This window comes from Labeo rohita, chromosome 11 (genome assembly GCF_022985175.1).
Source record: "Labeo rohita strain BAU-BD-2019 chromosome 11, IGBB_LRoh.1.0, whole genome shotgun sequence".
In the NCBI taxonomy this organism is placed as follows: Eukaryota; Metazoa; Chordata; class Actinopteri; order Cypriniformes; family Cyprinidae; genus Labeo; species Labeo rohita.
Window position 1 is genome coordinate 20,923,524 of NC_066879.1, and position 18,652 is coordinate 20,942,175.

Consider the following 18,652-nt stretch of genomic DNA (forward strand, 5'->3'; position numbering starts at 1 on the left):
GTTTGCGTGCTAACTCCGTGTTTATCTCGCCCTCACACAGTAACGCATTCTGCAAACGGAAGAATAATGCAAAAGTGTGAAGCGTTTGGCATGAATGCCAGCTTTTCCATGCCAAGCTTTATATCTGAACAGGAAATTACATGGTGGGCAGATTCTAAGACATATTAGCGAGATGTGCATAACCTTAAAGCACATGTTTGTTTGAAAGGAAAGGATAAATTGTGTGATTAAAGAAATAAATGATTGCAGATAGGCTTAATCTGTATCTGGACCAGGGCTATAAAATCAAGAGTTTTATCTATTACTGTTCTATTCGCTGTGTGTAAGTTTCTACCTACAGAACCTATGGTCAAATAAACAGCTGTGGCTTCTCTTCTGATTGCTTAATCCCATTCTATAAACAGTTTTGGTTATTCAAGCAATGACAACCGTATTAAATCAGTGTAGCGTGAAACAAATCAGACTGCTGGTTGTTAATGCAGTGGCACCACTCTTTAAAATGTTGTCTGTGGTTGAATGTCCTACAAAATTAAGCCAAAAAGCCAAAAAAAATAAATAAATAAATAGACAGATAGACAGATAGATAGATAGACAGACAGAGACAGACCGACCGACAGACAGACAAATAGATCGATAGATAGATAGAATGACAGACAGAACGATAGTATGAAAGAAGGAAAGAGAACGATAGAGCGATAGAAAAAAGAACAGCAGAACGAAAGAGCAATGGATAGAACGACAGAACGAAGGACAGAATGAAAGATAGATAAAACAATAGATAGATGGAATGCTAGATAGTACGAACACTAGATAAATGATAGCTAGATACATAGATAGACAGACAGATAGACAGACAGATAGATAGATAGATAGATAGATAGATAGATAGATAGACAAAACAATAGAACAGTAGATAGATAGACAAAACAATAGAACAGTAGATAGATAGACAGAGAGAGACAGAAAGAATGACAGAATGATAGACAGAACGACAGACAGAACGATAGAATGATAGACAGAACGATAGAACAATAGATAGACAGACAGACAACGATAGATAGAACTATAAATAGAACAGTAGATAGAACGACAGATAGAACGATAGACAGATAGAACGACAGAACGATAGATAGCACGAACACTAGATAGATAGATATAGATAGAACGTTAGAGCGATAGATAGAGAGAACGATAGACAGAACGATAGAATGAAAGAACGAAAGAACGATAAAAAAAAGAACAGCAGAACGAAAGAGCGATGGATAGAACGATAGAACAAAAGAGAATGAATGATAGAATGAAAGATAGATAAAATAACAGATAGATGGAATGCTAGATAGTACGAACACTAGATAGATGAATGGACAGATAGACAAAACAATAGAACAATAGAGAGATAGACAGACAGAATGACAGAACAGACAGAACGATAGACAGAATGATAGAACGATAGATAGATAGATAGAACAATAGATAGACAACGATAGACAGAACGATAGATAGATAGATAGACAGACAGACAGATAGAACAGTAGATAGAATGATAGATAGATGGAACAATAGACAGAACGACAGAACGATAGATAGATAGATAGATAGATAGACAGACAGACAGACAGATACATAGAATGACAGATAGACAACAATAGATAGAACTATAAATAGAACGGTAGATAGAACAATAGACAGCTATATATAAACAACAGAATGAAAGAGAAATAGAGACAGACAGAACGATAGATAGATAGATAGGTAATGTAGAACATCAGAGCGATAGAATGACAGAACAATAGATAGAACGCTAGATACATAGAGCGATTGATAGAATGATAAAGCGATAGGACGATAGATAAAATGATGTATGGCTCAACTGTGAGTCTTCTTTAAACAGTTTAGTCTGCCTCAGAAAAACCAGAGCCAAGATCCCGTTTATAAGTGACAACCTATATAACTAACAAAATAAGGACTTGACGACACAAATACACACCTACACCTCATAGAAGACAAAGTATGTGCTGAATAAAATGCATCTACGCTACAAGAAATGACATTTAAGACCATGGGAAAGAACTTGGGATTACATTACAGTCTAAAGAAATTTAATTATGTTCATACCGTACAACCTGGAGAAGTTTCTGGACCAATACTACAAACTCACAGGCTAGATCTACTTCACACTATTTCATCCACTGGTAATTTGGCAACTTGTGAACCAAAGGTCATATTACACAACACCGAACAATACTTTCCACCTTCTGGTAGGGTTTGTTTCAGGTTACAGTCTGACAGTTTCCGTAGGTTGTTATTAGGACAACACTACCACCAGAGAAGGACTCCCTCAGGATGTATCACCAGCCGTTCGGCTCAGCAACACCGCCTGGGCACCTGCTCCCACGGGACGGGCCACATCTGGAGGGGTGGGCGGAGGAGAGATTTGGCCCCTGCAGATGTTATCTACTCATAGGGGCTACAACACCTGTGCTCACACACTCTCGCACACACAAAGCAGGCGTGACAGATGACATACATACAAAGTCGCACATCGCAAACACGCTCACACCTGCTCCCGCGCTCATTCCAGTCAACGGGGCAGCGGCAGAGCCATCTGACAGGAGGGACACGCGCCTTAGAACTCACAATATACCAAGAAAATAACCAGCCATTAAGAGCATATTGTTAAAAACGCTTGTGCTCTCTTCCTCTTTCTATTATTTCAAGGAAAAATACGAGAGAAGTGAAACTTCAAATAAACACAAAGAATAAATAAATTGAGAAAAGTGTCAGATTCATAATGAAAAAGTTCACCGCAACGCTTGTTTTCCTGCTTGAATAACAGCATTTTCAGCATCATAAATAATAGTGCTAGAGCTTGCATTTATTTATTTATTTTCACATCAAATGTTTTGTTTCCTTTTTGTGTGCGGGATCAATGTTGTTCTTTTCTATTGTATGGCGCAGCGGTATGGTAAAATGCAAAGCTAAAATATCATATTTAACAATCCTGAAAAGCTGTCCATTAAATACAAATGAAGCAATGGGAGGCTCAGCCAATAAAAGCCCAGTAATTAAAGAGGATCATATAATACATTTATTTAGCTTTTTATGTCTTGGTTTGGCAAACTTTCTTACATTTTATTCTTCTGATTAGTTCCTCTGGTGTTTAGGAAGAGTAGTGTTGTCACGATACCACTACTGAACCGATACTATGAAAAAAATATATAACAGGAAAAGTAATTGAACAATAGATGATCCAAATGGAGATCGTAGTTATTTTATCTACTAAAACAAAGCATTTCATCCCCACTTTAAAAAAACAAATAATAATAATAATAATAATAATATAATAATAATCATATGCAAGTGCCACTACGCATGATTATGGAGAACAACTCACAAGCCTACAGGTACGTAGAGATCTTTGCTATATTGGTAAGTTAGCTTAAAGGATAAAGCCAAATCTTATTTCATGATAACAGCTATTTATTAAAATTTATTAAAAATTATGTTTTAAGGCCCTATGCAATGTTTTATTGTTTTTCTCAAATTCAGTTTTGTTTGTGAATCTATGTTTTCTTTCCAGGATTCTTTGATTAAAGTTTAAAAGAACTTTTTTTAAAAAAAGAGAGAATTTTTTTGTGATTTTGCATAAATGCAGAAGTCTTTACTATCATTTCCAATCAATTTAATGCATCCTTAGTAAATAAAAATAAAAAAATTAATTAACTGCTTTAAAACACTGACCCCATACTTTTGAAGAGTTGTGTATACTACTATATACTTATGTAGCAATTTAAAATATATTAGATTTCATTTAAATTACATTTTCAAGCATTTTTAGGACATTTAATCAGACACTAAATAGAGCACATATTTTAAAAGTTCTTTCAGACAGTGGAATAACTTTCCGATTCTAGCAGATGACTGACTCAGTGAAGGGTTGGACTGAATGTCACTAATTAATCACAAGTTCTGTTTTCTGTTTTTTTCAAATTCTGTTTTTTCCATTTTAATTTTGCTTGATTCTGGTTTTTCCATTTTAATTTTTCTGGACTCTTTCTTTTTAATGGTTAATTTACATTTTATTAATCAATTTATTAAAAGTTTAACAAAAATATTTTTCTCACCTTCTGTTTTATTATTACCAAATTCTGTTTAAGCATGTCTAATTATTTGAACGCATAAAAACAACTTACAAATAATAAAATACTAATTTAATTTATCTTTTAATCAAATTAAACAAACTTTATTTTTTGGCAAACAAAGTTACTATTAAAATGATAACATGAAAGAAATATTGTGTGAGGTCTGGCGGTAGCACTTTTAGCATAGCTTAGCATAGATCATTGAATTTGATTAGTCCGTTAGCATCTCGCTCAAAAATGACCAAAGAGTTTCGATATTTTTCCTATTTAAAACTTGACTCTTCTGTAGTTACATCGTGTACAAAGACGGACGAAAAAAAATTAAAAGTTGATTTTCTAGGTCAATAAGGCTAGGAACTATCATCACTCATTCCAACGTAATAATCAAGGAACTTTGCTGCCTTACCATGGGTGCAGCAGGCACAATAATATTACGCAGCGCCTGAAAGTGACCGCCACTAAGTGTGTGTAGAAGCAGAGTTGCAGCCGGCAGAGCTGACAGCTGTGTAATATCATTGCGCCTGCTGCACCCATAGTACGGCAGCAAAGTTTCTTGATTATTACGCCGGAATGAGAGTATAGTTCCTAGCCATATCAGTCTAGAAAATCGCAACTTTTCATTTTCCATCAATCTTAGTACACGATGTAACTACAAAAGAGTCAAGTTCTAAATATGAAAAATATCATCATTATATATGGTCATTTTTGAGCAAGATGCTATCAGTCTAATCAGATTCAATGATCTATGCAAAGAAAGCCCCGGAGATTGGCTGAATGGATTCGAAAACGGTAAAACTCAACTATTTAACTCCAGGGAAGTTGGACAATGAGCCTATTTTCAAAAAAAGTGGAGTGTTCTATTAAAGTTAAAATTAAGTTTGAACAATTTTAGTAATAATAGTAGTAGTATTACGTACATTCTGCTAAACAATAGTAATACATGTCTTCAAGTTAAACCAAATTTTTATTTTGAAGGGGTTGCCGTGAATACCTTATATTTGACATGACGATATTTCTCTCAAAAGAAACAGAAAAATGCTCATGAAGAAACTTGAGGTTCTGGAAATGTTGTTCATTTATTTATGTCCACATCTGGCGAGACGGCAGACACTGAAATCATGCGAGTGTCATGAGCTTTAGTATGTGTGTAGTAAAGGAAACCGTGCGTCTGCGCCATTCACAAACACGGAGACATGCAGAACACAAACGATTTTTTAATAGGCTTTTTGTCTAATATTTAGAGATACTAATTCATATCGCAATTTGATTTAAGTGTAATGACCTAATTTTGATTAATTCATCCAAAATAAATTCCGTGACATTGCGTGTCATACAGTAAATTCCATATTTATGACTGGATTATGCGATTCGGCGAATTTTTTCTGCGTGGCGGAAATCAAAGGGCGCTAATAACTGAAAAAAGAAAGAAAACTATTAAAACAGAGTAGGTCAACTGAATGACCAAATATAACAGCATCTACAATCCTTTTCCTCATATAGATTGTTTCTGCACTCCTATGTTTCCTTGGACACCCTGTACTCAAACTGCCAATGCCAATGAGGAAGACAAGGAGCTTTCTGACTGATGGATAATTTTAGCAAGCCGTGTGAAACTGCAGACGGTAGTATCAGGGCGGCAGATTGCAGGGCATGTTTTTGTGTGTGGGCTCTATTCCAGCAATCACTCAATGGTCCAACAAAGGCCTGAATCATTGTGATAGAGGGTTGATGAAAGTCAGAGGCAGGGCAAGCTTGCTCTAATAAGCCGCTGCTGGTGATTGTTTCCTGCATGTGCCGCTTTGACGGGAAGAGTATGAGGCGAAATAACAGGACTTTAACTGTAAAATCAAGCGTCTGTTCAATCAGCACAGTCATTTTAGGGACGAACAATAGCGAGCACAATAACAGCGGCGAACAGCAGTGGTGAAAATAAATATTTTAGCGAGTAGAAGTCTTGATTCTTCTGGTTAATGTTTAATTGGGCTCCAGATGTCGGTGCACTTAAGGGAAATTAAGAGAGCTTAAGAGACGGGATGAAGAGCGGCGAGCAGCGCGCCGCCATGTACGATGCCATCCTGACGCGAGGATTCAAAACGTTAGCTTCTGCTCCTTAAAGAAATGCAATGAATAAATAAAACAGAAACAAAAGCACTCGCTGCAGCTCCCAAAGACACTTGATGAGGAGTGAAAGGAGACAGAAGAGAGGAGTCCATCTGTGAGTGAGATGTGAAAGAACTCTGATGGGCCCCTGGGTGACCAGAGATGCTGAGCGCTTGCTTCGCTGAGAGGAAGTCTGGATTTCGGCTGTCATGAGTTCTGTAATCACGTCGGGGAACACGGCGTTCTCGGGCCTGAAGTAAAGCGAAGTGGAATCTGACAGGTTGTCTTCATTTCTCAAGGATTGGAGAGCGTATGACTGACAGGACCAAATCCTGCTTCGGGTTAAGAGGCAGAGCCAGTCTATAACGCCCATCTAAGAACTCTAACCTAGAAAGCTGTTAGAAAAAGCAAAACGGGTGGTCCTGCGGAAAGCAGACACTGGACATAAGTAGTGGAATTAACATATGAGCTACTAACTCGGCACCACTAACCCTTTAGAAGTAGAAGTATATTTTGCACGTTAAATATCTCAAGCTTTTGTTCTTATCCATAGAGTTGTGTGGCTGCCACTGTAAAGTCACACTGAATTTATTGTATTTACTATCTATGTGTAGATTCTCTCTGACACGTTGTTTTACTTTGGTCGTCTCAGCTGAAGTGATCTGCAATGACATTATCCAGAATAAAACGAAACATGCTTAGTTCAAAGCTTTCTCTTACAACAAAACGCACATTCAATAGGCAGTTTGAGGCAAACTCATTAAAAAGTTTTCACAAGAAAGAGTAAATGGATGGATAAAACAGCTTCGAAGAAAGCGAGGAGGTGGAAATCACAATGAGGAAGATGAACTTTGTTTACCTGATGGAGCTGAGGATGATGCACGTTCGCATAATTAAAGTCTGATTCGCCAGCGTGTAAAATATCTCCCTCACACGCCGTTATAATTTAAACAATCTGACAACCTTGTAAAACACGCTTCACCATTTGCCCTATTGAAGCTAGACGTCTTAAACTGTGTGCATAATTCAAGGTTCGGTCGCATAACATCGTCCCTGTGGGTACTGAGACAAGCGGAAGAGAGAGACAGAATGAGATATCTGCATACAGAGCTAGGTAGTGACAGGTAGACAATGCTGATATGAATAATTGAAAAAAAAATCAAGTAAAGCAACATGCCGGAGCTATTCAAAACAAGGCAAATGTGAATAAATCATCAGTAGGGGGTTTAGACAGAGAGAGAGAAAGAGTGATCTTAATTATCTCGTGGCTTAAATGACTAAATCCAAACCTTGTTCCAGGTGCAAAACTAATTTCTGGTTTGTCTAACTCCCTTCGGTTTATTTAGTGTCTGTGTGTGGGTAGCGGTACAGAAACCCAATAGTAACAGCAGCAGGGAACGGTCCAGTCGAAGTGTTGGAGGGAATATCAAAAATAAAATCGTTTTTGACATCAATTTGTGAGTCAATGTCTAAAGCACACGTAGTTCAGTCAAGGACAGTTACAAGACTGACTGATGAAGGTAGAACATTTTCAAAAAGCCAATTCTTGGGCAAAAACTGAATTTTTCTAAATCGCAGGCTGTTCATTATAAGTCTGAATACTTTCCACACAGCCTACCGCAAAAAAGGACAGAAAACTGAATGATAGGGAAAAACTACATACACAAAGAACATAATGACACTGATATTTCGTAAAAAACGTGAATACCTCATACAATAAAGTTGACTGCTAACATAAAACATTCAAAAACTTAAGGGACAGTTTTACTAACAGCTTAAAATTGTACTGTCAGGTTTTACTAAAGATGTGCAGTGAAGAATTAGTGCTGAAAAGGTGCAAACACAGTTATTTCTGCGCCTGAATATGCATTTGTTTCCCTTTCCAGATGCAAAATTTATGGAAGGAGAGTTTTCAAATGAATCACGCAACATGTTTTGCATGTTGCATTTGTGGCATTTGTGGCATTATTTAACGTCCAAAAAAATCATGTCTTAAACTATTTTGTGATGTAAATGGCTGCAGTTATTGTTGCTAGGAGGAGGCACTGCAGAGAACAGAGAGCACATGGTAGAAGGGAGAGGAATTTTTCCACATACATTTAGGGCTGTCAAACGATTAATCGCGATTAATCGCATACAAAATAAAAGGTTGAGTACTGTACTGTGTGTAATTATTATGTATATATAAATACAAAAAATTAATTAATGCATATACTTAAGAAAAATGTTATGTACAATATATATATATATTTATTATATATATATTTATTGTACATGTGTTTGCATTTATATATACATAAAACATCAAACTCAAACTTTTATTTTGTATCTGATTAATCAATTAATCGGTTGACAGCCATATTTGGAATGCCAGAAGAACACATTATCCGAACATATCGTTTGCAAAGCCATGTTATTTTAATTTGCTTCAGGAAATAAAAGACAACTTGGAACCCTCAACTAGGAGTCACGCAATACCAGGTCTATCAAAACTTCTAGCAAACCTTCATATTTTTGGCCTCCGGTTCTTTTCAATGTACTGCGCTCCGCATATTGCGTTGGTCGATATGTAAATGAAATGTTGTGTCTATGTTCTTCAATTTGAGCATTGTTCGTAAACCACCCACAGAAATTGCCCCTCCCATCTGTGCCGTTTTGAGATTGCGCTCTGTGCTTTTTTTTTTTCCTGTTTAGTAGAACTGGCCCTAAAATTAAAAAGATCATGGACAATTAAAACTAAAGGATTAGTTCACTTCCAGAATAATAATTTCCTGATAATTTACTCACCCCCATGTCATCCAAGATGTACATGTCTTTCCTTCTTCAGTCAAAAAGAAATGAAGGTTTTTGAGGAAAACATTCCACGATTTTTCTCCATGTAGTGGACTTCAATGGGAGCCAACGGGCTGAAGGTCCAAATTGAAGTTTCAATGCAGCTTCAAAGGGCTCTACACAATCCCAGCCGAAGTATAAGGGTCTTATCTAGCAAAACGATTGGTCATTTTCTAAAACAAATTAAAATCTACATACTTTTTAACCACAAATGCTCATCTTCCACTAGCTCTGTGATGCACGTGTTTTCACACATACTGAGTAATAACGTTGGAAAAGTCACACACGGTTAATTCTCCATCTGTGTAACTTTGATTCAAAAGGCAGGATAGGGTGAAAACCTCCATTTTATTTTCTCCCCCAACTTCAGAATTGTCCGACATAGTTGTTTTATCTTTTTTCGTTAAGAGCTTTTGACTTTCTTTGCATGTTCGCTTTGTAAACACGGTAGGTACTTCTGCCTACGTCACTGGGTGAGGTCGATCGTTTCGCTAAATAAGACCTGTATTCATCAGATGGGATTGTGCAGAGCTTTTTGAAGCTGCGTTGAAACTGCAATTTGGACCTTCAACCTTTTGGCCACCATTAAAGTCCACTATATGGAGAAAAATCCTGGAATGTTTTCCTCAAAATCCTTAATTTCTTTTTGACTGAAGAAAGACATGAACATTTTGAATGAAATAGGGGTGAGTAACTCATCAGGAAATTTCTATTCTGAAAGTGAATTAATCCTTTAAACAGGCCTTTATGATATCTTGAGTTCTTTAATTTATGACTGGCTAACTTTAAGCAACAATGCTTTGCTGTATTTACACTTAGGCTGTGAATTTGCAGTTAGAAACATTATTATGAAAAATTAAGAAACAATTAGCTGAAATGTGCCACATAAAGTCTGAAGGTCAGACTAAAGTGAAAATGTGAGCAATTTGTTGTGCCATTATTTAGAAAGATATGCAGAGCAACAGGTGCTACAAACAGCAAGGAAAAATTCAAGGTTAGTTCTTTTTTTAATGTTTAGAAGTAATAGTATCTTCACAATGGCTAGGAAGCCCAAGTTTTTGAAAAGCAAATGTGTTGACCCTTTTTTCTTTGTTTGCATGCAGTACAGTATTTATGCAGGGACTACATAGAAGTGTTAACATCGACTGACCAGCTCTCTGTGTGCCGAAGGTAATGGCGAGCCTGGTCAGCAGGTCCTCATTCTCGTAACGCTCTTCTTTGGCGATGATCCAAAAACAGCTCTCGGACATCTCCTGGGGTGAGATCTACACAGAAACAGAAAACAAAGGGGGAAAAAAAATCATGGCCTGACATCATCACGACACATCATGGGAGGTCAGGATGCTGGAGTTGCTAAGCAACGTGAGGCACATAAACAGAAAGGTGGTTTATGAAAAAGTAAAGAGGAAACCTATTCAAATATTCATACTGTGTTCTATCGCTGGTCTTTATTTTGTTCTCCTACATGTCAGTGTGTGTGACAGCTGAATGCAGCCCTGGAGAGGCTCATTCTCAGTCGTCTCAGTACGTGAAAACACAGGGCCGAGATCTCCAGTCACACATCGCCACGCTCAGGCCACACACACACATAAAACACCCATGAATCACTGCACTGAGAGAACACAAACTGGTGATCATCATTTAAGGGGGTAAGGAATAACAAAAAAAAAAGTAAAGAAGAAACAAAAGCAAACTAGTGAAAATGAACGGCCAAAAGGAAATATTGAAAGAACAGTAATATAGAGGAGAATAAAAAGAAAGAGAAATGAAGTAGTAAAAGAGAAAACAAAAGAAGGAAGAAAGGAAGGAAAGAAAGAAAGAAAGAAAGAAAGAAAGAAAGAAAGAAAAAAGAAAGAAAGAAAGAAAGAAAGAAAGAAAGAAAGAAAGAAAGGAAAGAAAGAAAGAAAGAGCAAAATAGCAAAAAAAAGGCAATGGCAAAAAAAATTAAAAAAGCATTAAAGAACATGATAAAATAAAAAAAAATGAAGTAGTAAAAGCACAAAGAAAGAAAGAAAGAAAGAAAGACAAAGAAAGAAAAAAAAAAAAAAAAGAAAGAAAGAAAGAAAATAGCAAAATAGCGAAAAAAGAATAGCAAAAAATTTAAAGAAAAACATTACAGAAGATGATCAAAGGAAAGAAGGAAATATAGCACTAAAAGCGGAAAAAAAGAAAGAAAGAAAAAAGAAAGAAAGAAAGAAAACCCTACACAAACAAAACAAAAGCAAAATAGCAAAAAAACAAATAGGTAAAAAATACTGGAAAAGCATTACAGAAGATGATAAAAGGAAAGAAAGAAAGAAAGAAAGAAAAAGAAAGAAAGAAAGAGCAAAATAGCAAAAAACAAATGGCGAAAAACAATGAAAGAAAAGCATTACAGAAGACAACAGGGTTCCTGCAGGATTTTTAAGCTCAAATTTAAGACTTTTTAAGACCTTTTTTAAGACCTGCACAAATAAAATTAATACCATATGAGCAGGGTAAGGCAATGTCTATGGTTAAATATTAAACTGTAAAATGACTGTAAACTACTGTAAAAACTGATTTACAGTTCAGATTTTTCACAAAAACAAAAGGTTTTATAAAGTGATACATTTCACATTTCTTTAAAGTATCAATTTTTAAGAAAATAGATGAGTCAAAAGTATTACTTATATTAATTGAAATAACTATTATCAATAAATTATTATATCAATTTAAAAAACATACAAATACATGTTAGTGTTTAGATTTTTATGATGAATTATCTTCTTAATGATCCACCAGTTCACATTTACAGCTCTGCGTGTTTGCAGGGTAAAAATATGGGTCGCTTTTCACTTTGGTCCGAACAAAAACAACCACAATACTATGTTCCTGCAAAACCACATTTCTGGGACCCTATTTTTTGAAACAGTGCCATCTAGCAATTCCATTCCAACAAAGAAACATCAAACAGACGCAAAGACTAGATCCATTGAAACTATTAATTTTTTTTTTATCTTTCCATCTTATTTTTAATGTAAAAGCTGACATAAAGTTGAGTGTTCAAGGGGTAGCAATTTCCATTTAGCCCATTTAACTGTCCAAAACAGTTCACTGTGCTGCTGGAGGTTGTAAATTAGTATTTGTATTCAAATTATTTTAAACTTATTAAAGTACTAATAAACACACTAATTTGTATGGCAATTGTTTTACTGTTTACTTCACTTTGTTAAGTGGGTCACACGTCAGACATGAAGCGCAGCGGCTAATGAACTGAAGTCTAGAATATATTGAAATAAATTAGGTAAAATATTTCAAGAGGGTTACCCAGGGGTAAGTTTAGGATTAGGAGTTGGTTAGGACAATAATTAAGTGTATACAATTAAACAACTACATTCAGTATTTTCTTAACAATAATAATATACAGAATTGAATAGCAACTGCTATAAATAGTATGAGCTGTTAATGCATACATATGACAAATAAATAAATACAATAAAATAAAATAAATAAATAAATAATTTAAAAAAAAAAAAAAAATTACAGGGTCCTAGGAATGCGGTCCTGAAACTACAGCCTCCTGTATTGTAAGAATACCCTACTCAAAACAACAGACTTCTTGAAAATGCACATTCAATCTCTGCCAGCAGATGGCGCATTCGGAACTGCAAACCCATGCGTTTCCCCGGTAACCGCAGTACACAAAGCAGCTCAGCACCGGACATTGAACGTGCAGCGCTCATGTTTATTTAACGAAATCATAGCCTTTTGAAGTTTAATCGTGACACTAAGCTGTATCGCAATTCTGGTCTTCCCATGCCTAAAATTTAAGACCTCTTAATCATAATTAAGACTTTCTTGTACAATTTAAGACTTTTTATGACCTTAAATTTGATAAACTAAATTTAAGATTTTTTAAGACTTTTTAAGGACCCGCGGGAACACTGGACAATAATAAGAAAGAAGGAATTTAAGTAGTAAAAGTATAAAGAAGAAAGAAAGAAAAGCAAATTAGTGAAAAACAAATGGCAAAAAGAAATTGAGAAAAAAAAAGTACAGAAGACAGAAAAAAAAGGAAACAAGCAGGTAATAAAAATGAGGTAATAAAAAAGGAAACGAAAGAGAAAGAAAGAAAGAAAGAAAGAAAGAAAGAAAGAAAGAAAGAAAAAGAAAAGCAACAGTGAAAAACGAATAGCAAAAAGAAAGTAGTACAGAAGACAGGAAAAAGAAAAGCAACTGAGGTAAAAAGAAAGAAAGAAAGAAAGACAGAAAGAAAAAAGAATAAAAGAAAAAAAAAGAAAGACAATTACAGGAAATAGAGGAAAGAAATCAAAAAAAGGAAGGGAGAAAGAAAGAAAAGGGTGAAGACCGAAAAAAAAAATTTGACTCAATGAGACATTAAGACAAAATTAAGACACAAACAGTGTCTTAGTGGTGCTTTAAGATCTAATCTGGAAGTTTGAAAAGAAGCCATGGAAACATTGGGGGAGAGCAGAGCATTGTGGGATGATCAGTTTAATGGAGTCTTCTTGTTGAGATAAAGACTGAAAGGGTAATCAATGGGACCGGCTGCGCTAATGAACAGACCTCACACTCCTGCCAAATACCTGATCCAATAACAGCTCTTCAAATCTGCTCCATGAGGACATGTTCAAAGAAATCAAACAATCAGGAGCGGACTGAACATGAGCCTGAAGAGCAGCCTCTCAGCAGAAGCGATTAACCCACGTTTCCGACCGCGTGTGTGATTAAGCAAACATGCGCTGCTACGTTCAGCCATTCTGACGGGCACAGGGTGGCATGTTTCCCATGATGCACCAGCTGTCTTGTCTTTGGCTTTGTGAGCTGCAAAGCTCTTGTTAACGAGTGATAAAAGTCTTGGGTCAGAAGCCATGAATATTGTATGGTGACTGTTTCTCAAGCAGCTGTTTAAAAGAGCTTCTTTTTGTCCTCCTAATGGCTAATTACAAACAGGTTTTGGATGAAATGAAGCATATGGCGGATTCTTTCAAAACATCTGTATGAAAGTGGCAAAAAGGACAGAGATTAAATATTAATCGTAATGTTATAAACTAACAAACTTGAAAGACATCGTACCGCAACATCTGCCGATAAACGAGAGCAGGCAGCCACACAGTAAAGTGTGATCCTTCACAACGCAGCAACATTTGCTTTAATGACGCTTGGCAGAAAACAGAAGAAGTTTTCTTCAGTTACTTTGCAAACATCTGTCCTTTTATGCTGCTGTCGCCACTACATCTCAGCGCCAAAGTTAGATTCTGTCCCACAGGGGATTGAGTGAAGTTAAAGACTTGTTTATGGCACAAAATAATGTTACCTTGGACCAGTTGAGGCGCTTCATGGAAGTCTCTGGCTTGAATTCCTTCTTGGGTTTTAGGCCGAAAGGCAACACGTGTTGGATTGAGGAGGACGTCAGGCCGCCTAGTCCCAAAGGAGGAGGGGGGGGCGGAGGCATCCCGGGCATGGAGGCACAGCCTGGTGGAGGCGGTGGAGGTGGAGGGGGTGGAGGACCTGGAACTCCAGGAACAGGTGGAGGAGGAGGTGGGGCAGGGGGACATGAGGAAGAGGCAGTTGAAGACAAGGCCGGGACAGACTGCACTGAAGGTAACACCACTGGAACGGCTCCAAACTATCAAAACAAGAGACAAAAAGCTTCATATTAATTCAGTTCCTTTTCCTAAAACAACCTGAGAACACTGTTCAAAGAATTTGAGGTCAGTAAGATTTTCTTTAATTTTTTCATTTCTTTTTAGCATCAATGTTGGTGGTGCTGCTTAATATTTTTGTTTAAAGAAGTCCACTTCCAAAACAAAGATTCACATATAATGTACTCACCCCCTTTCTTCGGTTGTAGAGAAATTATGTTTTTTGAGGAAAACATTTCAGCATTTTTCTCCATATAATGGACTGCTATGGTGCCCCGATTTCGAACTTCCGAAGTGCAGTTTAAATGCGGCTTCAAATGATCCCAAATGCGGTTGTAAATGATCCCAGCTGAGAAAGAAGGGTCTAAATAATAAAAATAATACAATTTATATACTTTTTAATGTCAAGCGCACGTCTCTTCTTACTCTGCCTGTTTTTGTTCCGGTTCATGACAGTTAGGGTATGTCGAAAAACTCCCATCTCATGTTCTCCCTTAACTCTGAAACCGTCCTATATCGCTGTTTACCTTTTTTGTTAAGGGCATTTGATCTTCTCTGCATGTTCACTTTGCAAAGACTGGGTCGGTACTTCTGCAGCGATGTAGGATAATTTTGAAATGTTTGTTGAAGTTGAGGGAGAAAATATGATTGGTGTTTTTCGACATACCCTAACTGTCTTGAGCCAGAATACATAGAGTTCATGGAGAGAAAGGCAAGAAGAGCGTTTGAGATTAAAAAAGTATTTAAACTGTAGATTTTTTAATGAAAATAACCAAACGTTTCGCTAGATAAGACCCTTCTTCCTCAGCTGGGATCGTTTACAACTGCATCTGGGATCGTTTGAAGACGCATTTAAACTGCATTTTGTTCAAAATCGGGGCACCATAGCAATCCATTATACGGAGAAAAATGCAGAAATGTTTTCCTCCAAAAACTATTTCTTTACGACTGAAGAAAGAAAGACATGAACATCTTGGATGACAAGGGGGTGAGTACATTACATGTGAATCTTTGTTTTGGAAGTGAACTTCTCCTTTAAGGGATGAATAGAAAGTTCAGCACAACAGCATTTTTTTTTTTTTAAATATATAAAAAACAATACTGACAGTATATATACTTACTTGCTGGCACCCCACCATAAAAAGCTTGCTGATTTTAGGTTTAAAATAGCTAAAAACTCCTATATAAAAGTAAAAAAAAAAAAATAATAATAATATATACACTACCAGTCAAAAGTTTTTGAACAGTACGTTTTTTATTGTTTTTTAAAGAAGACTCTTTTGCTCACCAAGCCTGCATTGATTTTATCCAAAATACAGCAAAAGCAGTAATATTATGAACTATTTTTTAGAATTTAAAATAACTGATTTCTATTCGAAATTATTTTAAAGTGCAATTTATTCCTGTGATCAAAGCTACATTTTCAGCATTGTTACTCCAGTCCTCAGTGTTACATGATTCTTCGGAAATCATTAAAATATGCTGATTTGCTGTTCAAGAAACTTTTTTTATTATTATCATCAATATTTAAAACAGTACATTTTTCACCATTCTTTGATGAATAGAAAGATCCAAATATCAGCATTTCTCTAAAATAAAAAGCTTTTGTAACATTATACACTATACCATTCAAAAGCTTGGAGTCAGTATATATTTTGTTTGTGTTTTTGTTTTTGTGGAGGGAAAGAAATTATAAAAATTCATACTTTTATTTAGCAAGGATACTTTAAATTGATCAAAAGTGATGATAAAGACATTTATAATGTTACAAAAGATTTCTATTTCAGACAAATGCTGTTCTTTTAAACTTTGTTCATCAAAGAAACCTGAACAAAATTCTACTCAGCTGTTTTCATCATCATAATAATAACATTTTTGGAGCAGCAAACCAGAATATTAGAATGATTTCTGAAGGATCAAGTGACTGGAATAATGACGCTAAAAATTCAGCTTTGAAATCACAGAATTAAATAACATTTTAAAATATATTCAAATAGAAAACAGTTATTTTAAATAATACAAATATTTCAAAAATTGTAGATTGCTGTACTTTAGATCAAATAAATGCAGGCTTGGTGAGCAGAAGAGTCTTTTTTTTTTTTTTAAACAACCACAGTTCAAAAAACTAATAGTGTAAATATTAGCACTGCATTTTCAAGTGTACTATAAAATTATTATTTAATATTGTATACATACCATTTATGTTTTAATATATATTTATTACCATACTTACCCCAAACTTTGGAACCATATTAAATAACATTTCACAAGTTTCATAAGCTTCATTTCAGTTCAAGACTAACAATGAACAATAATTTGACAGCATTTATTAATCTAAATAACTTTTTTTTTTTTTTTTTTTACACAAAAACACTTTTAAGTTGATAATTACCAAATGAACATTAATTAGCAATGCAAATATATAGCTATAAATTATCATTAACTTAACCATTCAGAATAAAAATAAACATACTTTAACACAAGGGGATAAAAAAAGAAGGTGAAAGAAGAAAATGAAAGAAAAGCAATAAGGAAGAAAATAAACAAAATAGTCAAGATGACAGCAAGAGAAAACAAAAGAGACTCGGAAGTGAATTTATGCTAATATTTTAGCCTCTGTGCAAATATATAAACCATAAATCTATTCAGGTTTCTAATATCAGTTCTGAGTCCTGCTGGCTACAATAGAAGTGCACTTTTGGGTGATGGAGTGATTTAGTGGTTAAGGTTCACAGTAAGTAAATAGAAAGTTTCCAGCTCTGATCGCTGTACGAATCCATCACCAACTGCATCACTGAGCAAAGTCCTTAAACCCTATGTAACTCCAAAGAAATCATCCTTGCAATAAGCTCACAGCATTGTCATGGAAATACCAGATGAAAATCGAGAAAGCAAATAAAAATAAAAGATCCTTTGAGGTGTAAGGTTACATTCGAGTACAACAGACACATACACTACCTGTCCTTCCAGATTCACTCAGGCAGATAAGTAAATATAAAAGATTAATCAAACCATAACCCTTTCCCCGCTCAAAACACCTCCACCTCAGACCTCCATCAAAGATTCAGAGAAAACAAGTGCGATACATTACTCTGGGGTATTCACACTATTCATCCTGAATGGCAAACAGCTACAAGAGTTGGGGGGTGGGGGGGTTTATTGAACAAGTAGGTGTGCTCTAATTCAAACCGCGCACATGCCGGCCTCCTGATAATTCACAGGCTAAGAGTCAGCATGACTGACGCTCCTGCATACGTTGAGAATTGACTGGGTGATTACGTTTTGCGTTGCTGCAAACGATCGCACCCCAAAGAGATGGATCAGCTTAACTGCCTGCACTCCAAACTTTCACTTCGCTCATTGGCCACCATTATTTAAGAATTGATCTGCTCTATCGATGATAGCCTGGTGAGCCAAAAAGCAATTGATCAAACAAACTGTTCAGTTGATGCCCTATTTGTCATGTCAGTGTGAGGGGTTCAGGATCCGTTTAAAAAAAACAAAAAAAAAACGGAGGAGTCTTGAGTCTGTGGACAGAAAAGGAGATGCATATAGACACAAAGACTATTACCAGTAACTGATATTTTATTATTTGTATTATAAACCAATGCTAACGTATATGATCTTATAAATCAGCACTAACCGTTATATGATTTTACAGACAAAATGCACTGTTTTTGCCATTAACCATTGTTATCTTTTTAAATAAGTGTGAAATGCTGATGAAATAATCTTAAAATATGCCAAAGAAATTATATGGTCTGACTCAGGGTTCATTAAAAACCAAACACCCGATACTTTACTAATACGGTGCCAATATATTATGCATCCCTATTCTGCATTATGCAACAAAAATCATTATATGAAAAAAACATTTTAAAAGACAGCAAAAGGGCCACTGTATAGCATTGTATATCACTACCAAAAAAAATCTATATCTTTAAAAGTTTT

At 35.7% G+C, this 18,652-nt stretch overlaps 1 protein-coding gene across 1 annotated transcript in view; it reads right to left on the minus strand.

Moving 5' to 3' along the window:
- The window catches only part of diaph3 (diaphanous-related formin 3), a 352,867-nt gene that overhangs the window by 197,913 nt on the left and 136,302 nt on the right, over positions 1-18,652 (minus strand). The window contains exons 16-17 of the mRNA XM_051123390.1: positions 14,374-14,685; positions 10,225-10,339 (exon numbers count right to left, since the gene is read on the minus strand). Coding sequence (XP_050979347.1) covers positions 10,225-10,339; positions 14,374-14,685 — 427 coding nt within the window. The remainder of the gene's footprint in view (positions 1-10,224; positions 10,340-14,373; positions 14,686-18,652) is intronic.